A 22,276-nucleotide genomic window follows, 5' to 3' on the forward strand; every position below is an offset into this window, starting at 1 on the left:
CATGAGATGAAGGAAAGCGAGGGCGAAAGGAAGGCTTTGATTAACTCCTTCTAGGGTGTAATTCCAAGCTCTCGTATGGCTATGAGACTCACAATCATGCGTCGCACCTTAGTAAGCTTTCAGGAAAGTGAAGATATTATACACAATGTGTGTATTCCGCCCAAAAGTTTTCTTTTAGTTCAAAACGATCCATAAGTAGAATCAGAACAAGTGATTATCGTAATCGATTAGTTAACATGTTGATTAACAGTATTCTGAAACACGGAAAAAAATCATTGGCTTATCAAATTATCTATCGAGCCGTGAAAAAGATTCAACAAAAGATAGAAACAAATCCACTATCTGTTTTACGTCAAGCAATACATGGAGTAACTCCGGGTATAGCAGTAAAAGCAAGACGTGTAGGTGGATCGACTCAGCAAGTTCCCATTGAAATAAGATCCACACAAGGAAAAGCACTTGTCATTCGTTGGTTATTAGCGACATCCCGAAAACGTCCGGGTCAAAATATGGCTTTCAAATTAAGTTCCGAATTACTCAAGAACCCCTCATCGTCAAATCCACCACCATCCATCTTCAGCCACCCCTCATCCTCGCTCCCTTGATAATTCGAACATGGACCCAACAACGTTTTACCACCCTCACCATTCATCACCTTCACCACCCTTCAACCTTCAATTGGACCTTTCATCATCTATCACCACACTCATTTATCCATCACAGCCTACACTACCCACCATTAGCCACCATCAATCCTACAACCCATCATTTTCTCCATCAGATCATCACACCACCATTGAAACACCATTGATTGTCATCAACACAAAATGATCGCCAAACCACCAGCAACAGTAAATCTGCCAAAAAATAAGAAAAAGAAATTAACCAACGGATATGTTCGTCACCTGATCTGTTCGTCACCCTCTTTCTCTTTTTTCTCGTCGAATTTGGAAACACGAAGGTAAGGGCGTCGTTCAACACATACCAGCGCTAGGGTTTCCTGATGAAGATGACGGAGCTAGCATTTTCGGTAGATGATAACGGCGCTGAAATAAGAATAGCCGCTTAGGGTTTTCTGAAAACCCTAACTCATCGCCGTCCTTCGTCTTCTCTAGAACGTCGTAGCCAAATCGCTAGGGTTTGCTGATAAAGAAAGCAGAGAAACATGGAGAGAGATGAGGCTTGCCGGAAGAATGATAGTTTACAGATCTAGAGCTTCATCGAGTTGCAACGGAGTTTTTCAGATCGTCGTAAAAACGAAGGTTTATAAATATAGACGACAAGGACGAGATCGGAGAAAGGGTTTATAGATGGAAGGCGACAGCAAGATGGTGGTCCATGACAGGTGGTGGCTGAAGGCGGTGGTAACTGAGGGCGACGATGAGGGGTTCTTAAGAACCTTGAAGAACAAATGAAGAATGAAGGAGAAATCGTGTGTGTGTGTGTGTGGGGAGAGAGAGAGAGAGAGAGAGAGAGAGAGAGAGATTTATTTTTATTTTATTTTTTTAAATCTGAAAATCAGAAAAACAAATAAGAAAAAAGAAAAAAATCATATAAACAGGGGCAAATCCATCATTTTGAAAAAAATCAGAATAGATTGGACCAAACAAACAACAAAATGAAAACTTTAGACCTTTGGTGCTAGTCCAAAACTTTTTGGACCAAAGTGGCAACTTTGAGCAAACCACAGGGACCATTTGTACAGTTTAGTCTTTTTTTATATAACTTTTATAGTTTTTCAAAAATAATTCTTAAAGCGTTTTGCAAACTTGTATACTTTTATTGAAACAACTTTTGAATTATATTATTAGACAATTAAAAAAATCTAAATTATTCATTTAGAAATAAATATCGTATTATTAAACAAACACTTGTTGTGTTTTTAACCATCAATTAGTATTATGCGTTTAATATAGTTCAATATATATCAATGGGAAGGCAAACGGGCAACAAGCTGGGCCGCTAGCCCTTTCTAGATGGCAAAAGTACTTCTTTGAAAGCAACGTCTGTGGATCTAGGAGATATGACATTAGAGTGCATGACTCGTTGGACTCTGTTGAGGAGCTCCACCACCTCTGGTGCGAGAAAACCAAATGTATCAAATGCAAAAGGTACAAACACATATTGATTTTCTATACATGCATTCTCGTGTTTTGTCACTTTGCACGCAACGACTTTCAAAGCGGCATACCCTGTTGTGAAACCCCCGCTCCTCAAACCAACGAGAGGAGAGACCCAGTAAGATCCACACATGTGTGCTTCCCTCCTACCTATCCAAAGACTAAAATGTCAGTCGGTCTAAGTATGGATCTTTTATCCTGCAGGTCCGTCAAAAAGTTTATTGGCGCTTCTTTCTTCACAGAAATACCAGCACGTTGACAAGCATCAAAGAGAACATCCCTAACCACATCATGTCGATACTTGAAACCAGGGAGCTCTCTACAATGAACCGTATGTTCCCCAAAGGTATCCAAACAAGCCTTGCGTCAAACTGGGCATATCTCGTCAATTGGGAGTAGAGGAATCATGAGGCGGTAACGAAGGATAGTTCGGTACTCCAAAGGAGACATATACTTGCCAAGGCCATCAATAGGGATAGTTAGCAGAAAATTCTGAGCATGAGGTTCCCACAGACACTCAAAAATTGCTTTCTGTCTAACAGTTGTAACGACCCGTCTCCGGTACGATGATTCCATAGTATTTAATTAGAAGTTTGCAAGAGGGACTCGGCGAGTTCATAGCCTGACTCGCCGAGTAGGGACGGGATTTCGAGCACGTGTTAGTCGGCAACTCGGCGAGTCCATATTCGGGACTCGGCGAGTCTGCCTGCCTGGAAGAAACCCTAAATCCCCGGGTTGCTCACTATTTAAACCACCTTATAGACCCCAATCTCGCCTCCTTCACCCTCAGAGAGCTGTGAGAAAACCCTAATCCATCCCTGAGTGATTTAAGTGTTCTTGTGTGAAATTTTGAAGGCTTGAAGAAGAAGAAGAAGAAAGGAGCAAGGAGAAGAGGTGTAGAGCAAAGATCCAAGGGCAAATCAGAGTTCATTGAGGTATTCTTCGGATTTCCTCCCGTTTTATGCTTTAAACCTCCATTAGAACTCCTCTAGAACTAGTTTGATGCTTTTCTCAAGCCTTATGATTGTATGGATGCCCTAATAGATCGAGATATCCTTAGATCTGTTCATTTAGGAGTTGTAGAGCCCGGATCTATTGCCTTTTTTAAGATATTTTGCATGAAAACCCTAGATCTAGCCTTTATTGTGCTTTTTGAGCCATTTTATCTTCATGGATGTATATGGGCACGTAAAGATAGAATCTTTACGTGCTAATCGAGTTAAGGGAGCCCAGATCTATAAGTTTTATACACTGGATTCAAGCAGAATCGATTTTAGAGTTGCTACATGCAAGCGACTCGGCGAGTCGGAAGAACGACTCGGCGAGTCGAGTCGCGAGTCCCCGATTTTCCCGTTTTTGAGTGATGCCGAGTGGGACCAGTGAGTGGTAGAGTGGACTCAGCGAGTTTGAGGTCAGACTCAGTGATGGAGGGACTCGGCGAGTTGTTCATACAACTCGGCGAGTCCAAGGCAATCTTCTTAGCTCGAAGAACAACTCGTCGAGTTGTTTATATGACTCGGCGAGTCGGATGCAGATTGCCTGAGTTTTAGATTCGAAAGGGAACTCGTCGAGTTGATGCCATACTCGACGAGTAGCAGCGAGTAGGGTTGAGAAGTGAGAATAGGGACTCGGCGAGTTGGCGGCCCAACTCGACGAGTCAGGTCAACTGTGGGTTGACTTTGACTAGGAGAGTTGACTTTGATCAGGAGAGTTGACTTTGACCAAGGGTAAAAGAGTCATTTTACCCTAGTGCAGTGATTAGCATTTGATTGAGTATGTTATGGATTTGTAGCCGGGGAGATACCGGAGCAGCAGCAGTTAGCTTTCAGAGCCATACACACAGTAGCCAGTTCACGAGGTGAGTTTCCTTCCAGTAGGAACGGGTCTAAGGCCACAACGTCGGCCCGTTCAGTTAGCAGTAGTTCCTGGACTTCGGTCCAATACAGTAGTTAGTATGTTTGACGCCTCCGTGGCTCAGACATGATTTATGTGTTTATGCCAGTTGATATGTTATGCTATGCTGTGTTCAGTTAGTCCGGGCTTCGGTCCGATGCAGGGGACGGGGTCCCAGTCAGCTTCGGGTTTCGATCCGATGTAGGGGACGGGGGTCCCAGTCAGTTTCGGACTTCGGTCCGATGTAGGGGACGGGGTCCCAGCCAGTCAGCTTCGACTTCGGTCCGATGAAGAGGACGGGGGTCCCAGTCAGTTAGTCCGGACTTCGGTCCGATGCAGGGGACAGGGTCCCAGATAGTTAGTCCGGACTTCGGTCCGATGCAGGGGACGGGGTCCCAGTCAGTGGACAAGGCCCAGTATGTGCTTTATATGTATTGTATTGTATGTGGTAGTTTGGGGGAGCTCACTAAGCTTCGTGCTTACAGTTTCAGTTTTGGTTTCAGGTACTTCCGCAAGCAAAGGGAAGAGCTCGGGATGATGGCATCGCACACACCACAGCTTCAGTTTTTATCCTGGGAGTCGATTCAGTTTCTTGATATGTTTTGATACAGTTGTGATTCAGTTTTCCTCACAGTATTTTTACTATTGTATGAGATACATAGTGTATGGTATTATTATATCATACTCAAATTTATGATTTTTGGTTATATTGAAAATGAAAATTTTGGGTCGTATTTTTGGGTTGTTTCAATAACAGTCATGTCGAAGTCGACTTCCATATCTTTGATAATTTTGCTAAAAAGGGCACATGCCAATGCTTTTTTGGATTTAGGGGGGTGTCCTTATTAGTGAAACCACTACAGTCGAATCCCGGAATCGTATCGCGAAGACGAGTCATAGCACATAGGTAATCAGAGTTCATATCACATATGCTACTATAACGTAAGATGTGGTCTTATAATGCCAAAGATTTGGCCCTCGAGGCTACAAACACGTAGGAGGAAACCTCGTATGCCGAGTACAAACCCAAACCACCGAAACGAATATGTAAGGAAGCCAAATGCCACTGAATGTGTCCAAAGAAGGGGCCTCCACATACCAACATATCCTCGATAGACTTGCACAATCCTTTGTCAAAGAACAAAGTTGTCTCTTCTATGTGCACCGGCTGGCATGTCCTTAAACCAAAGAAAAGTTTTGCGATGACCATATATGATCGAAGCAAAAGGAGCTCACTCTGTGGGTCACATAGTTGTGGGAAAATACCCATCAAATCAACAACATTTACCGCTCTCTTCATGACCAGCCCGCTAATAAACCTTGCGTCTCAGTTAACAGCCCCTTATATTCATTGGGAATAAATCGGCACGAAGCTTTCTACCATCACAGGAGGGCCAAAAAATCTTCGTTTTCTTGATGTTAAACTCAATACCAAAGCCTGGACCATTCAACCGAATAATGTTCAACACTCTAGCCATCTCCTCTAAATCCCCAATGACAGTCCCATCATCCAGATACCAAGCATGGAGAAGGAGCTTGGAATTGTCTCTAATCTTGTGCACAAGCGGGTGCAAAACGAGGGCAAAAAAAGAAGAGGGCCCAAGGGGTCACCTAGCTGCACCCCAGTGACACAAATGTCCTACGAACTTTCTAGCGTTGGTCTTTTTAGTCACTAAACTATTTTCGTGACTTTATGAGGGAATAAAATCATTTTTTTCGGGTCTATTAAGTCCTTTTGGAAGATTAGAAGGGCTAAGCGGGTGACATTTTTGTCACCTCCTTAATGAAATGTCACAGGTCCTTTAAAAATCTCCCAAGAAATTCTATTGTTTGACTCAAGAAATTCAACAAACATTATCAAGAATATAATTCACCATTAATAAGCCTTCCTCTAAACCCAAGTTAATCCCTGTTGAACTAAAAGCGAAATTGAAATAAATCGCTCCACTTAATCACCTCGAAGCTACACAAAAGGGACTCAACATCGCCATGAGCAAATACACTAAACTTCTCGAGAAACAATTATATCAAGACAGATGAAAACCTTATAGTTTTGTCGGCTTCAATTCCTACACAATCAACCATATAATCACTAGTCATTTATATCGTGAAAGCATGTTTGAAATCTACGATTGTTTCATAAACGAAGCTCACAAAGAAGAAACCATCATCAACAAAAAATAACCCAAATCTCAAATCCAGTCGTGTGACCTAACTCTCACTCTGAAGTGGGTCATAATTAAGCACGGCAAGCTTCAAAAAAACCGGACCCGACATCAAATTAAAGCTTCATTGTTTACAATTCATGGAAATTCTTTAAAATGGCAATCGAGATGAAGTTGTAACATACAAAAGAACTCATTTCACCACTTTTGTAGCCCAACACTTTCATGAAATCCAAAACCTTATGTTGTGTCTTTGATGGGCCGGAAATATTGACTTGTATTGTAACTTAGTTGGGGAAACTCGCCGACGAACTCGCTCATCAATTTTGTAATATCTTAGCTGAATCGTATGAAAGCCCTATGACAGTGACAGTGGTTGCATTCAAGGGTTGTCGACTTTATAAAAACAGATGAACGTGATGACGGGGAGTGGGTGGTGGTGAAGAAAGTAGGTGTATGTGTGTTTATGTGTTCCTTTCTACACGAGATGCCGACTTTATTATCTCAATTTTAACTAGAAAATGAAATTATGAACTTTATCGTCCACATCATCTTAAATTGCTAGTGTGTCATATAAAACCGGTTATTCTAAGTTAGAGGGACTAAAAAGACAGGTTATCCACGAGTTGGTTCCCTCATAAAACCACCAAAATAGTTTATACACTAAAATGGCCAACCCTAAAAAGTCCGTAGGGCATTTGTGTCATTCTTCCCTTATTAAAAACTATTAAATTTTAAATAAGCTTGAAACATAAATCTAAATTTGTTATACATGATATTATGTTATTATCGATATAATTTATAGTATAATATTAAAAAATATATAAAATACAGACTATTATCATACAAATAGTGAAATAAAATAAATAATTTCAAAGTTGAAGTGATAGATTATATTAGTGAACTTTAGGTGTTGTTTGGTTCGTAGAATGTTACGGGAAAATTTTGAATTGGAATTGGAAAATGAATCTGTCGGGAATTTGAATCCAGTTTCATATATTGTTTGGTTGGTAGGAAACGAAATTGGAATTAATTCTAGATTTTGTTTTGTTAGCAAAAAATAAAATTAAAGTTTATGTAAAATGACAGAATTACCCTTCTTGTCTGTTTTGCTTAATTTTACTTTGTTTTTGTAACTTATATGTAAATATACATTACATAAATTATAAAAACGGTGAAATTTCAGAGGTAGTGGCAATGGTGGTGGGGGTGGTGGAGGCGACAATGATGATGACGGCGACATTGGTGGGTGACGGTGATGGCGGAGGCGACAGTGGTGGGTGACGGTTACGGTGGTGGTAATGGTGGTGGTGGCGTTGATTGTGGTGGCGACGGTGGTGCTGATGGTAGAAATGACGGCTGGTGGCGGTGATGACAACGGTGATGGTGTTCGTGGTGGAAGTGGCATATGGTGGTGGTCGTAGTTGCGAAGGTGGTGGTGGCAGTGTGGGTGGTGGTCTTGGTTGATAGTAGTGGCGACATCGGTGGTGGCGGTGTTGGCGGTGGTGGTAATGGTGGTGGTGGTAGTGGTGGCGGTGATGGTTGTAGGTGTGGTGGTGGTAACGACATTGGTAGTGATGGTGGTGGCGGTGATAGTGGCGACGACGTTGGTAGTGGTGGCGAAGGTGCTGGTGGTGGCTGATGGTAGTGGTAGTGGTGCGGCGACGGTTGTAATAGTGGTGTGTGGTGGCGGCAGTGTTGGTGGTGGTCGGTAGTGGCAGTGTTGGTAGTGGTGGTGGTGGGTGGTCGGTGGCGGCAACGGTAACGATGATGGTGGTGATGGCGGTGATGTTGGTAGCGGTGGTGGTGGTGGCGGCGGTGGTGGTGGTGAAAGTGGTAGTGGTAGTGGTAGTGCGTTTTCTCATAAGTACAAGAGATGTTTTTGTAATCTGTCACTTTTCTTGATAAGAATAAATATTTTCCATCAAGCTTTGGAAGGAATTCACTTTACTCCATACAATGGAAAGTCTGTTTCATTTAGGAATTCTTTCCCTCCCTCCAAATCCAACCAAACTCATGGATTCGAGGGAACTGGAAATTTTTTCCCTCGAATTTCATTTCTTTCCTGTCAACCAAATGCACATTTAATATTATATTTGATATTCATAAAGGGTATTTCTAAATGTACGAATTGTATTCCAAATGCACGAAGAATTGATTGAGTGGATATGTTGTAAAATTTAACTGTTTTTAATCTATTAAATTAAATGTGCAATGAAAATGTTACTTTTTAATTTACATTAAATACCCTTACATTCATATTAATTTTCCAATAAAACCTTATACTTTTTAAAGCTTTATATATATATATATATATATATATATATATATATATATATATATATATATATATATATATATATATATATATATATATATATATATATATATATATATATATATATATATATATATATATATATATATATATATATATGAGGACCCAAGTGACTTGTCAATATAAAACAAAGATTGTATTCTATGCCACAGCAATAATTTGTTTTATTTATCAGGATCTTACAAACTATACATAGTAAAATATAAATTTGATTTTATTAATTATCAGATAATTTAACTGTAGAAATATTATAATTACTGTATGAAATAGAAGAATATAGGAATTATGTCGAGCATCATAAACAATTTTCCATCCAACTTGATGATTTATAGCAATGCAAAAGTGGCAAAATAGTAGACATGATATTTGTAAACTTGATGATTTATAGTAATGCAAAAGTGGCAAAATAGTAGACATGATATTTGTAAATTAACGTTCACATAATGAGCATCTTCAACTACATATACATTTCTAATATTTGAAATATAATTATTTTCAAACTAATGCATTATTCAGTATTGTAAAACTTCCGACTAATATGTGATTAGTTTTTAGATTGTACTCAGCCGACTAGAAGGCGTCTAACAATTAGCTTTTGTCTATATAAGTGAAACTAATTGACTGACTTACTGCCATTTAACGCCTTTGAAAACTCTGATATTATTATGTTATATTCTAGGGAAGAGAATCAGTCTGGACACGAACAGAACCGGACCAAGAATCAAAGAATAGTAGGAAAGAGAGAATCAAAAGCACACCAGATAATAGGAAACAATTAATCAGTATAGTAGGAAAGTGAATCAAAAGCACACCAAATAATAGGAAACAATTAAATTTTTTCTTTATTAAAAAACCAGGGATGATAAATTATATAATTTGTTTAACAACTAATTAGGAAAATGAATAATAGTTTTTATATAATATAACAATATTTTTTTTCTCTAAAGTGCAAGAAAAGTTATACGTAGAGTTATAAACAAATAGAACGTTTATCAATTCCGTCGTGTTCGTTCATTTATTTGGTTAAAGGTAAACGAACAAATATAAACAAATTTGTATTCGTGTTCATTTGGTTCATTTAGAACTTTCATTACCGGGGTTTTTATCATACTATTATAGTGAGTTTACCCTAAAATATACGTCTGTTTATATTTAACAAATTGTAAAACAAACTTAGGTTATCAAATATTAAATCAACAACACATAATTTTATAATATTAATGTTATTTACTAATGTTTGTAATAGAATGTTATTTCTTAGGTTAAGATACATTTTTTATTTGTTAATTATTTAAAAATTACTAAAATGACAAATGACTAAATACAAAATAAAAACATTGAGGTATGTATATTTTGAAAGAATGATCCAAATAAAAAGGGCAAAATGAAGAGTTTTTTACTAAAACATTTTTTTAAAAACATACTTACCAAATAGGTTTGTTTTGAAAATATTTACCATTTAGGGTTGAAATCTATACCAAATCAAATTTAAAAGCAAAAGCAAAAGAAAATAAAACAACCCCGAACACGTCGTCTACCATCTGCCCTGACTTCACGTTGCCTCTTGATTCCGACCACAATCAAACGTCGGGACTCCACATCCGTCTGCAAGGTTTGATTTCTACTTGATTACGGTTCGATTTTTCCATGATTTCAGGTTCGATTTTTGAACTTTCATCTTCAGTTTCTGACTTAATTAGGTTTATCGAATACAAATTGAATGGAGAATGGATGAGTTACCTGAGAATTGCTTCGAGAAATACTCTTTTCAGAGAGTGCATTTCGTTAAGAGGATTTGGGTGATATGAACATTGAGATTATGAGAAACTCTTTACAAGACATACCTTGAATATTTTTATCCGTTTGCCAGGTAAGCAAGTATCTTTTGCTTATGAATATCACCATAAACAAGTTATGTCATTATTAAAAATTACTTCATGTTATTATTTATGTTTATGGCTTGTTACTCTTTTGTTTTATGGTTTCTATACACAACATTAGAAGAGAGCTTGGAGATTGTTCATATTAAGCAGCATTTTACTCCTCCCTTCTTGTATCAAATCAAGCTTGATGCTAACATAACTACTATAGCCATTCCATTACATATTCCTGCCAATTCACCAAAGATGAAAGGCAAGGCACCCAAAGTAGTAGCTACATCCATGGCTAATGTAAACAAAGCAACAATAGTCACTGAAACTATGTTGTTTCCACTTTTTTCTATCATTCTCTTTGTTAATGGTGTTAAACACTTCACATAAATTGTTTCCATCAATAACACATCATATGGTGTCCTTTAATGGAGCAGGAAATAGCCTATGTTTGGAAGTCTTGTTTTCTGAATCTGATGTAGTAAAAGTATATAACACTAGTGAAAAGAAAAAGAATATCAAGAGTTGCCTATGTCCCAAACCTATTGTGCTCCTGTTGTTCCTATCAACAGATCAAAAGCATTAATTTGAATTGAAATTTTATCCTTTCTTAATGAAATGAGAGATATGATGTTTGTAAACAAATTTGATAGACATTAATAGCAAAAAAGTTAAACAACTTAAAAAAATATATTTAAAAAACAATAAAAATAGAATAAAAGCTAAAAAATTTAGAAAAAATATAAAATTTTAAAAACTATACCTATTTGGTAAATATTTCTTAAACTATACCTATTTATTAAATAAAATTTTAAAAAACACTTGTTTGGTCCAAAACTCCAAAATGAAAATAAATAAGTTTCATTTGATATGCATCGGGCACACATAAGGCTTCTCGGAGTGGTGTTGAGACTGTCGAAGCCACCACCCCCTTCCACGTCATTTTTTTCGGTTGCCAAAGAGAGAAACTCGGTGAAGAGTCGTCGAGTTCCACAAAAAAACTCGGCATGCCGAGATGAGAGGGCGGTGTTCACCCGAGTTGCCAAGCTCCAGGTCACCCTCCGCCTCACTCTTGCCGAGCCATTCTTCTTCCCACACCCACCAACCTAATCATATGATGGTCAGGAGCGGAGGGAGTAAGGGGACTAGCAGGTGTGCTGCCCCCCCCCCCCTAACATTCTCCTATTTGGATTATTTTACCTATATAGTTTATTATTCTGCTATAGTATTAGTAATAAATCTCATTTAATTGTTTTAACTTTTAAGCTCAACATAAAATATCATCCTAAGCCCACCAGCCCCTCTATAGCCCAATTTCTTTAACTTTCTATTGGATAATAAAGAATTACATGCACATAATAAGCAACATAGACCTAATGTAAGTCAGCTACTACAAAATTGGCAATTACAGATCATCGGCAAAAGAGCGAATGCAATTACTTTCATCGGCACTGTCTTTTACCAACATCAATTTCAAGAAAATGTAATTTCCAATTCTTAGTAGATAACTAATATATTGTAACGCTTGTGTTTTTAGGCTTGCCATTTTTTAGCAATGTAATAGTCTAGTTTAACCTTTGTAAACCCAATTTGAAATAATAAAAATGTATTATTTGTGAATTTTGTGAATTATGTGAGTTATGTGTTTATTTGCTTAATTATGTGATATAATTGAATTAAGAATAAAATGAGCGTCAAAATTTAAGTGTAAAATAAACTTGATATCTTTGGATAATGTTGTAGTAGTTGAAACAAGGTTTCCGAATATATATAGAACGCCCAAATCTGACTTCGTATGAGGAAGTTATGATTTTCTGAAGTTTCGACTTGGCAGTATGCAGCCCGAATACTCGATTTGAGATCGAGCGGTTTTTAGCCGAAACAATCTAAACGAGAGTCGAAGATCTCGTTGTTAGTAGCGAAACGATGAAAAGTTAGGCGAGAATGGACGTCGGACGAAGAAGTTATGAATTTATAAAGAAGTTTTTTTGTCCCGGCCTTCTAAAAATAAATAATAAAAATAAAATTCAAAATTAGCCGATGGAGTCTAAATGAAAGTTGTAGCGTATGGTCTGACCTACGCGTGGATATAAAGAACTTCGAAAACGAAGCTCGTATGCAAAAGTTACGCAATTTAGAAGTTTGACGAGTCAAATTATGCCTCGGTGTTATTGGTGTTATTCTAGTCATTCAGCAGAGTATGGATGACGACCACGGACTATTCTAGACTGTCCTGTGGAACACTAGCAGGCTTATTACCTGTAGGTGTTGTGAACGACGTGTTCACCGGTGTACTCTATCCCCCACATGGTTGCCTTTAGGACACTTATTGTTGAGGAAGCCCATCTGCAGTAGTGTCCGTCCTGATGAAAATCTTGAATTAGGTTCCTTATAATAGATGTTATTTTAGGGACGTAAAGTGAGGATAACGGGAATGAGTAATCGAGTTTATTGTGGATTGTTGAAATTAAATATAATTATTGTTGGTTGAAAACCCTATATGCTCACCAGGCTCCCAAGCCTGACCCACTCAGTTTATTTGTATTACAGGAAGTGGCGCAAGAGCTTAAGATGAACGAGTCATCAAGTTGTTTTTGTTTACAAGTCTGTACATGTATATATTTGTTGAATGACTTGTAATGTTATTGTTTATGCTTTATGATCTGTATCGGAACATGACATCCCGACTTTTGATTATGAAATGAAATCATATTTCTTTATGAAATGTTTTGATAAATATCTATTTTATCATGTTTTGTTTTTGGGAACAAATTCCGCATCTCTTTTAAAATTAAAAAGAATTTACTATGAAAGTGTTTAAAAAGCATAAATGAAAACGGTCTTTTCTGGCCGAGATTTTGGGGATGTCACAGTTGGTATCAGAGCATTAGTTTAAGTGAACTAGGAATTTGTTGGATTTATAGACTTAAACTTAAGATGCTAAGTGGAGATTGTGAGATGTGTGTCTGTTAAATTTTAGACACAAGCAATAGTTTATTTTAGGGAAGTTGCCTAAAATGCTTTTATGTGCTAAATGTTATATGTTGCCATATATGATATTATTTGTTCGGATCTATGGTCTGTTGCTGACCGGATCTGGAAACCTTATGTGTGTAGGATTCTAAGCGTATGTCAACGATATTAGAACTAGCATGTAATCGTTTGGAGTAATAAGGATGATTTGAATATCTATCGTGAATGAAGATCTAAATTTCACCTTATTCGGTGTATAGATCAAAAATGGTGAGAACAAGAAGCGGAGTTGGAAATGCTGATGAAAACATGAATCAATCGCCTGTAATTCAACAAGTACCTGTTGTAGCTGCTGCACCTGAGCCGATAACAATGGCTGGTGTACAAATGATGATTCAAACGATGTTGGATCGTCAGATGGAAGAAACAAGACGTTTGCTTCAACAGAATCGTGAAGAACCGTCGATTCAAGTAGAAGAGCCCGAGGAGGATGGAGGGCAATCTGAAGGAGAAAACTTTAGTGGGATCATTGGTCAAGACAACCCACCAGTGGTTAGACGCAATAACCAGTATGGAGGAAATGATGGGCGTGGGTGTAAGTACAAGGATTTCATGGCATCCAAACCACCATGTCTATCCGGAAGCCCAACGCCGGTGCAAGTTATGGACTGGGTCTCCGAAATTGAGACTATGTTTGAAAGTTGCGAATGCAGCAACAGGCAGAAGACCGCTCTTGTGATCCCTCTGCTAAAATCTGGGGTGTTGAGTTGGTGGAAGCTATTAGCCGACTCTATGCCCAAGGGAGAAGCAAGCAAAATGTCTTGGGAAGACTTTGTGGAACAACTAAAACTGCAATACTGCTCCGAGCAGGACCTTCTGGAAATCAGTAATGAGTTTCAGAATTTGAAGAAAGGGAAATTGAGCGTTACTGAATAAGCTGCAAGTTTCACCGAAAAGATGAAGTTTATCCCATATTTGGTGCCTACAGAACTCTCTAAGGTCAACAAGTTTGCCCTTGGACTACCAGCGGACTATGGTCCAATGGTTAAGCAAGCAACCACATTGAAAGCCGCCATCCGGGCTGCTAGAAATGTTGAGACCCAGATCAGGGAAAAAGGTCTGGAAAGGTCAGAGGTTGGTGAGAAAAGGAATATCGATGGATTTTCAGGGTCCAACAAGAAAAGTAAATTCTTGAAGTCTAGTTCGAGAGGAAGTGGAGGAAAAGTAGAGGCGAAGTGGTGCGACAAATGCAAGAAGAAGCATCATGGGAAGTGAGGCGGGGAAACCACATGCTTCAAATGTGGAAAGCCAGGGCATTATGCCAACGACTGCACCCTCACCAAGAATGTTTGTTATGGTTGTGGTGAGGAAGGGCACATCTCAAGAGATTGTCCGAAGAAGAAGGAGGCGGCAAAACCCAACATTACGCCAAAGCCAAAGGCGAGAGCATTTCAGATGACACTGGAAGCTGCTAAAGACGAAGCTGATGTCGCTTCAGGTACCTTTCTCGTTAACAAATTGTCTGCCCAAATTTTATTTGATTCTGGAGCCAACTACTCCTTTATATCGCATCAATTTGGTAGAAAACTAGCTTTGCCTGTTGATAGACTAGATAATGCCTTATTAGTCGAAGTTGCTAGTGGCAAGTTTGTACCTGTTAGCCATCGTATGAAAAACATTTTAATTGACTTGAACGGAAATAAGTTCCACGAGAAATTATTACCTATAGAACTTAACGGTTTCGACATCGTGTTGGGAATGGATTGGCTTAGCGCCAATAATGCCGAAATTTTATGCAAGAAGAAAATAGTGAAAGTGAACCCGCCTGGGAAGGAATCGTTTATGGTGTATGGAGACAAACGCAAAGTAAATTCTGGAATCATTTCTCTAATGAAAGCCAGAAAATGTTTGACCAAGGGGTGTACATCATATTTAGCATTCGTGATCGATGCTAAGAAGGAAAAGAAGGTGATGCAGATATTCCTGTTGTGTGTGATTATCCGGAAGTATTTCCCGAAGATCTTCCTGGATTACCGCTTGATCGACAAGTAGAATTCCGTATCGCGTTGTTGCCCGGAACAACGCCAATTGCAAAAGCACCTTATCGATTAGCCTCGACGGAAATGAAGGAGCTGATGATGCAACTGCAGGAGTTATTGGACAAGGGTTTCATTAGACCTAGTTCATCACCCTGGGGAGCTCCGGTGTTATTCGTAAAGAAGAAAGATGGAAGCATGAGGATGTGCATTGATTACCGCGAGCTGAATAAGGAAACAATAAAGAATAGATATCCGTTGCCGAGGATTGATGACCTGTTCGATCAACTACAAGGTTCAAGTTATTTTTCAAAGATCGACCTAAGGTCAGGAGATCATCAGCTAAAGGTAAAAGAGTAGGATATTGAGAAGACTGCATTCAAAACGCGATATGGACACAACGAATTTTTGGTTATGTCGTTTGGACTAACCAATGCTCCGGCAGCATTCATGGATTTAATGAACAGGGTTTGTAATCCGTTCATTGATAAATCTGTGATAGTGTTCATAGATGGCATTCTAATTTATTCGAAAAGCCAAGAGGAGCATGGCAGACACTTGCGAGAAGTGTTGGAAGTCTTGAAGAAAGAGAAGTTGTATGTAAAGTTCTCTAAATGTGATTTTTGGATTCGAGAAGTCCAATTCTTGGGTCACGTGGTCAACCAAGAAGGGAGAATGGTTGATCCAGCGAAGATAGAAGCTGTGATGAAGTGGGAACAACCGAAAAGTCCCACGGAGATCCGAAGCTTTTTAGGATTAGCCGGATATTACCGAAGGTTTATCCAAGGCTTTTCTTCGATCGCTAGTCCATTAACAGCTTTGACCCACAAGGGAGCTACTTATGCTTGGGGTGATAAGCATAAAGAAGCATTCGAGAAGCTAAAGAAGAAGCTATGCGAGGCACCGATACTTTCTCTACCCGATGGAGTTGAAGACTTCGTTGTTTTTAGCGATGCGTCTGGTGTTGGATTGGGTTGCGTTTTGACCCAAAGAGATAAGGTGATCACGTATGCATCTCGACAGCTAAAAGAGCATGAAAAGAACTACCCGACTCATGATTTGGAGTTGGCAGCGGTAGTTTTCGCACTGAAAATATGGAGGCGTTACCTCTATGGCACGAAGTGCAAACTTTTCACTGATCATAAGAGTCTCCGGTATCTCTTTAGTCAGAAAGAATTGAATATGAGGCAACGACGCTGGTTGGAATTACTCAAGGACTACGACTGTGAGATACTTTACCACCCCGGTAAAGCCAATGTTGTTGTTGATGCTCTCAGTCGGAAATTCAATATTGAAAAGAGAAGGCCGAGAGTGTTGAGAATTGAAGTTGTCTCGACTATTTTGGAAAGTATAAAGAAAGCTCAAAGCGAAGCTTCTGAGAAGAATGACTGAAAGGAGGAACGTTTGGGCAAAACGTTGGTGTTCGGTGTAAACAGTCATGGACTGAAGGTGTTCCAAGATCGGATTTGGATACCTAATACAGGAGGAGTAAGAGATCTTCTGATGGAAGAAGCTCACAAAACCATGTACTCGATTCATCTCGGTAGCACTAAAATGTATAGGGACCTGAAACCCTATTACTGGTGGCCGACGATGAAGCTCGACATTGCAAAGTATGTGGCGGAGTGTGTGACCTGTGCAAGAGTCAAGGCACAACATCAGAAACCATACGGGAGTTTAGAACCTTTACCTGTGCCTATGGGTAAGTGGGAAGACATTGCTATGGATTTTGTCACTAAACTGCCCAGAACAAAAAGTGGTCACGACATGATTTGGGTGGTCGTTGATCGATTCACTAAGAGTGCGTATTTCATAGCAGCCAATGAGAAATGGTCTGTGGAAAAGCTTGCGAATTCTTACGTGAATGAAATTGTGAGGCTTCACGGTGTTCCGCTAACGATTGTGTCGGATCGTGATAGCCATTTCACCTCACGATTTTGGAAAAGTCTACAAGAGGAACTGGGTACCAAGTTGTGTTTAAGTACAGCTTACCATCCGCAGACTGATGGTCAGATCGAACGGACGATACAAACACATGAAGATATGCTGAGAGCGTGTACCTTGGAATTCCTAGGTAATTGGGATGAACATTTACCTTTGGTAGAATTTTCCTACAATAATAGTTTCCACTCGAGCATTAAGATGGCGCCTTATTAAGCATTGTATGGACAGAAGTGTCGTACGCCGTCTTGTTGGCTTGAGGCTGGGGAAAAGTAGTTTATGGGACCGGAGATAGTCCATCAAACTGCTGAAAAGTTGAAAATAATTAGGGAGAGAATGTTAGCAGCTCAGGATCGTCAAAAGAGCTATGCTGACAAAAAGCGAAGACCGATGACTTTTGAAGTTCGAGATTTGGTTTTGCTTAAAGTCTCGCCATGGAATGGACTTATAAGATTTGGTAAAAGGGGAAATTAAGTCCAAGGTTTATTGGACCGTTTAAAGTTCTTCAGAGAATTGGGAACCAAGCTTACAAGCTCGAACTACCAGAAGAACTGAATGGAATTCATAACACTTTTCATGTGTGTTATTTGAGGAAGTTCACGGGAGAAGTTCCCGACATAATTCCACTTTCGGAGTTGAGAATCGATGAGAACAAAAGGTTGATTGAGGAACCGGAGGCAATCGTTGACCAAAAGACTAAGAAGTTGCGACGTAAGATGGTTGAGTTAGTGCTTGTCCGATGGAAACACGCGAATGAGTCGAATCTCACCTGGAAGACGGAGAGTGACATGATGAGTCGTTATCCGCATTTGTTTGCTGATGTGTGATTCCGGGGACGGAATCATCCTAAGGTGGTGAGAATTGTAACGCCTGTGTTTTTAGGCTTGCCATTTTTTAGCAATGTAATAGTCTAGTTTAACCTTTGTAAACCCAATTTGAAATAATAAAAATGTATTATTTGTGAATTTTGTGAATTATGTGAGTTATGTGTTTATTTGCTTAATTATGTGATATAATTGAATTAAGAATAAAATGAGCGTCAAAATTTAAGTGTAAAATAAACTTGATATCTTTGGATAATGTTGTAGTAGTTGAAACAAGGTTTCTGAATATATATAGAACGCCCAAATCTGACTTCGTATGAGGAAGTTATGATTTTCTGAAGTTTCGACTTGGCAGTATGCAGCCCGAATACTCGATTTGAGTTCGAGCGGTTTTTAGCCGAAACAATCTAAAAGAGAATCGAAGATCTCGTTGTTAGTAGCAAAACGATGAAAAGTTAGGCGAGAACGGACGTCGGACGAAGAAGTTATGAATTTATAAAGAAGTTTTTTTGTCCCGGCCTTCTAAAAATAAATAATAAAAATAAAAGCCAAAATTAGCGGATGGAGTCTAAATGAAAGTTGTAGCGTATGGTCTGACCTACGCGTGGATATAAAGAACTTCGAAAACGAAGCTCGTATGCAAAAGTTACGCAATTTAGAAGTTTGACGAGTCAAATTATGCCCAACGTAATTTGAGTACGCCCAGCGTACTCAGAGGGGTGCAACTTGTCTGACCAACACTCAAGTGCCACCAATTGACACACGCAGTGACGTCGAAGTACCCTCAGCGAAACCTAATTACGCCCAGCGTACTGAGTATGTCCAGCGTAAATTGAAATTACGCCCAGCGTAATCCCAGACCCAGCAGCCTATAAATAGAACTCGAGATCAACCATTTTCCTTGCGATTTTTCTTACTTTCTCTCTAAGTTTTGCATCGTTTTGCGTGCCAATCATATCCCGAAGCCCCAGTATTATTCCCGAGCCCCGAAGCAAGTTCCGAAGTCCCGAGGATCCCGAGAAGTGAGATTTCTGAGCCAAAGCCCTGCCCGCGAGGAGCCCGGTTTTTGTGAAGATCTTCCAGATCTACGGAGAAATACTACTTCTGCAAGCCGTAATGCTGCCCGATCATCTTTTGATCAAGTGAGTGTGTAGTCATTTTCATTCCAACGCAATATTACAAAGTATTTTATATAAAATACGTGCTATGTGTATATAATTTGTTGTTATATGTGTGAATGTATATTCACTTTCTTCTATCTCATAGATCTGATTTATTCTCTATGAAATACGTGTTATGTGTGTATGCCTCATCTGTTATGTGGAATATGTATTGATTAAAGCATGCTATACAGGTTTTTAAACAATGTATAAAAATGTATATTTTTATCTACTAATATGTTGGGTAGAACATGGGTAGATAATTGGTGTGTAATAAAAAGATGAGAGGCCTCGGTGTTATTGGTGTTATTCTAGTCATTCAGCAGAGTATGGATGACGACCATGGACTATTCTAGACTGTCCTGTGGAACACTAGCAGGCTCATTACCTGTAGGTGTTGTGAACGACGTGTTCACCGGTGTACTCTATCCCCCACATGGTTGACTTTAGGACACTTATTGTTGAGGAAGCCCATCTGCAGTAGTGTCCGTCCCGATGAAAATCTTGAATTAGGTTCCTTATAATAGATGTTATTTTAGGGACGTAAAGTGAGGATAACGGGAATGGGTAATCGGGTTTATTGTGGATTGTTGAAATTAAATATAATTATTGTGGGTTGAAAACCCTATATGCTCACCAGGCTCCCAAGCCTGACCCACTCAGTTTATTTGTATTACAGGAAGTGACGCAAGAGCTTAAGATGGACGAGTCATCAAGTTGTTTTTGTTTACAAGTCTGTACATGTATATATTTGTTGAATGACTTGTAATGTTATTGTTTATGCTTTATGATCTGTATCGGAACATGATATCCCGACTTTTGATTATGAAATGAAATCATATTTCTTTATGAAATGTTTTGATAAATATCTATTTTATCATGTTTTGTTTTTGGGAACAAATTACGCATCTCTTTTAAAATTAAAAAGGATTTACTCTGAAAATGTTTAAAAAGCATAAATGAAAACGGTCTTTTCTGGCCGAGATTTTGGGGATGTCACATATATATTTAAGTGTTGTGTAATTTGTGGTAAAAAACCTTGTTTGAACGATATCATTTGTAATTGACATTAATATTATGATTGAGTTTTTAATTCTTATAATCATAAGGTAAACATTAGCAAGAAAAGAATCGTCGGTTTTTTTTTTCCAACAAAAAATAAAATGTTCACAACTTACAACCACATCTTGTTAGTGATAATATTAGGGTAGATGTTCCTAATAAATGCCCATAATCTAAAAAGAATAGTAATATGAAAGATCCAATTAATGTTGAATTTGAAAAAAAAAATGATATTTCAAATTTAAGAAAGGTAAACTTAGATTCTTTGATTTGTGATCACCGAGTACCACTTTCGATCTAAAGCTATCCAAGTCACCAAGGTGATGATAATAGATGATTATATATTGAATTTTGACCATGCCAACTTCAAAAATGAAAGTGTACTTCTAGTCCTAGTGTAAAGATTTAATTTTATTATATACAAGCTTTTTATCCTAAAATTCTGACTATATCCCTGATGATGGTGTTTAAAAAAAATTATACTATTAATTTACTAATTTCAGTGTGATACACGAAAAGATCGTGTTTATAGGAGGACCGCTTCATAAATAGTATAATAATATATTGAATGATGCACCAAAATTTAAGTAACTATTTAGAACATCTCTTCTTTGAGAGCTTTTTTATAGCTTATTATTATACATTTTTTTTTGTCTTTGACCACTTATTACTATTGGAGTAGATAGTTTTTTTTGTTTTTTTATTTTGACTACTTTATTTTGACTACTTAATTTACTTTCACAGCTAATACATTTTACCCCTTATATATTAATCATATTTCAATTTACCTCTTTAATTTTAATTTAGTTTTAAATATTTTTTATTTCTTTACTAATTAATTATTTATATTAACTATTTAATAACATCTTATTTATAAATATAACTTTTATGATGATAATATATTATTTTTAATGTTTTTAAAATATTATTTGTGTTTAAAATAGACTAATTAAATGAGAAAGTTTTATAAAATATTTTAGAAAGATGGGGTAAATTAGTTAAATTTATGAAAAAAAGCTATGTAAATAAGCTTAACCATTGGAGCATTCATTTATTTAGAGTTTAAAATTAAAAGAATGATGATGTGTCACTTGTTTTAAGTGATAACTAACTTAACCATTGGAGATACTTTTAGTTTTGGTTGAAATAACTTTACATTGCTTTTAGTATTTAATTTTTTTTTTTTGAGTGATGTATAATGCTCATTTTTTTTCTCATATCAACTAAACACTATATCAACTAAACACTGTTCAAAAATTATTTACATTTTAAATCTAAAATGTTTACTTTTTTCCAAACTAAATGGCACCGTTTATGCATTTGTATCATAATTTATTACGTTTTCGTTATGTTTTTTTGTTACTTTGTTGGATTTTAATAAAATCAAACATTTTCTCAAAATTATAGACTTATTTTTTGGATTTATGACGTGTTCTTGAAATTTCGGAGTAATTGTTTTTCTTGTTTATGTGAAATGCTTAGTCCGAAATTCGAAATCCTTTTTTTTCTCTTTTTTGTTAGAAAAGTATGTATGATGTAACAAATTCTAGTCCAAAATAGACTTATTTTAAAAATGATCATTTTTGCTAATAGCTTAAAAGTTTGTTATAAAGATATAATCTCACATTTCAGATTTTGTAATTATTCCTTAAATAGTTAAATTTCAAATCATATCTCATTGAATATAAAGCCAACATATATATATATATATATATATATATATATATATATATATATATATATATATATATATATATATATATATATATATATATATAGAAGAGTACAATCATATATCATGCTAAAAAGTATTAAATGTGCTTATATAACCATGTTATATGTAAGTACATTATATAACACATTCAAAATGCATCTCTACATAAACTTTGACAA

The 22,276-nt window shown here is 37.5% G+C and overlaps 1 protein-coding gene across 1 annotated transcript; it reads left to right on the forward strand.

The window, feature by feature from the left end:
• Nucleotides 1–236: 236 nt before the first annotated feature.
• Nucleotides 237–605, forward strand: LOC122195856 (30S ribosomal protein S7, chloroplastic). The gene has a single exon (XM_042898084.2). The coding sequence runs from the start codon at nucleotides 237–239 to the stop codon at nucleotides 603–605; it is 369 nt and encodes a 122-aa protein (XP_042754018.2).
• The last annotated feature ends 21,671 nt before the right edge of the window (nucleotides 606–22,276 follow it).

Source organism: Lactuca sativa, chromosome 9 (assembly GCF_002870075.4).
Source record: "Lactuca sativa cultivar Salinas chromosome 9, Lsat_Salinas_v11, whole genome shotgun sequence".
Classification (NCBI taxonomy): domain Eukaryota; kingdom Viridiplantae; phylum Streptophyta; class Magnoliopsida; order Asterales; family Asteraceae; genus Lactuca; species Lactuca sativa.

What these genes read in the sequence shown, in the direction of transcription:
- LOC122195856 (XM_042898084.2), top strand. Translation starts at nt 237, where the DNA reads ATGTTGATTAACAGTATTCTGAAACACGGAAAAAAATCATTGGCTTAT.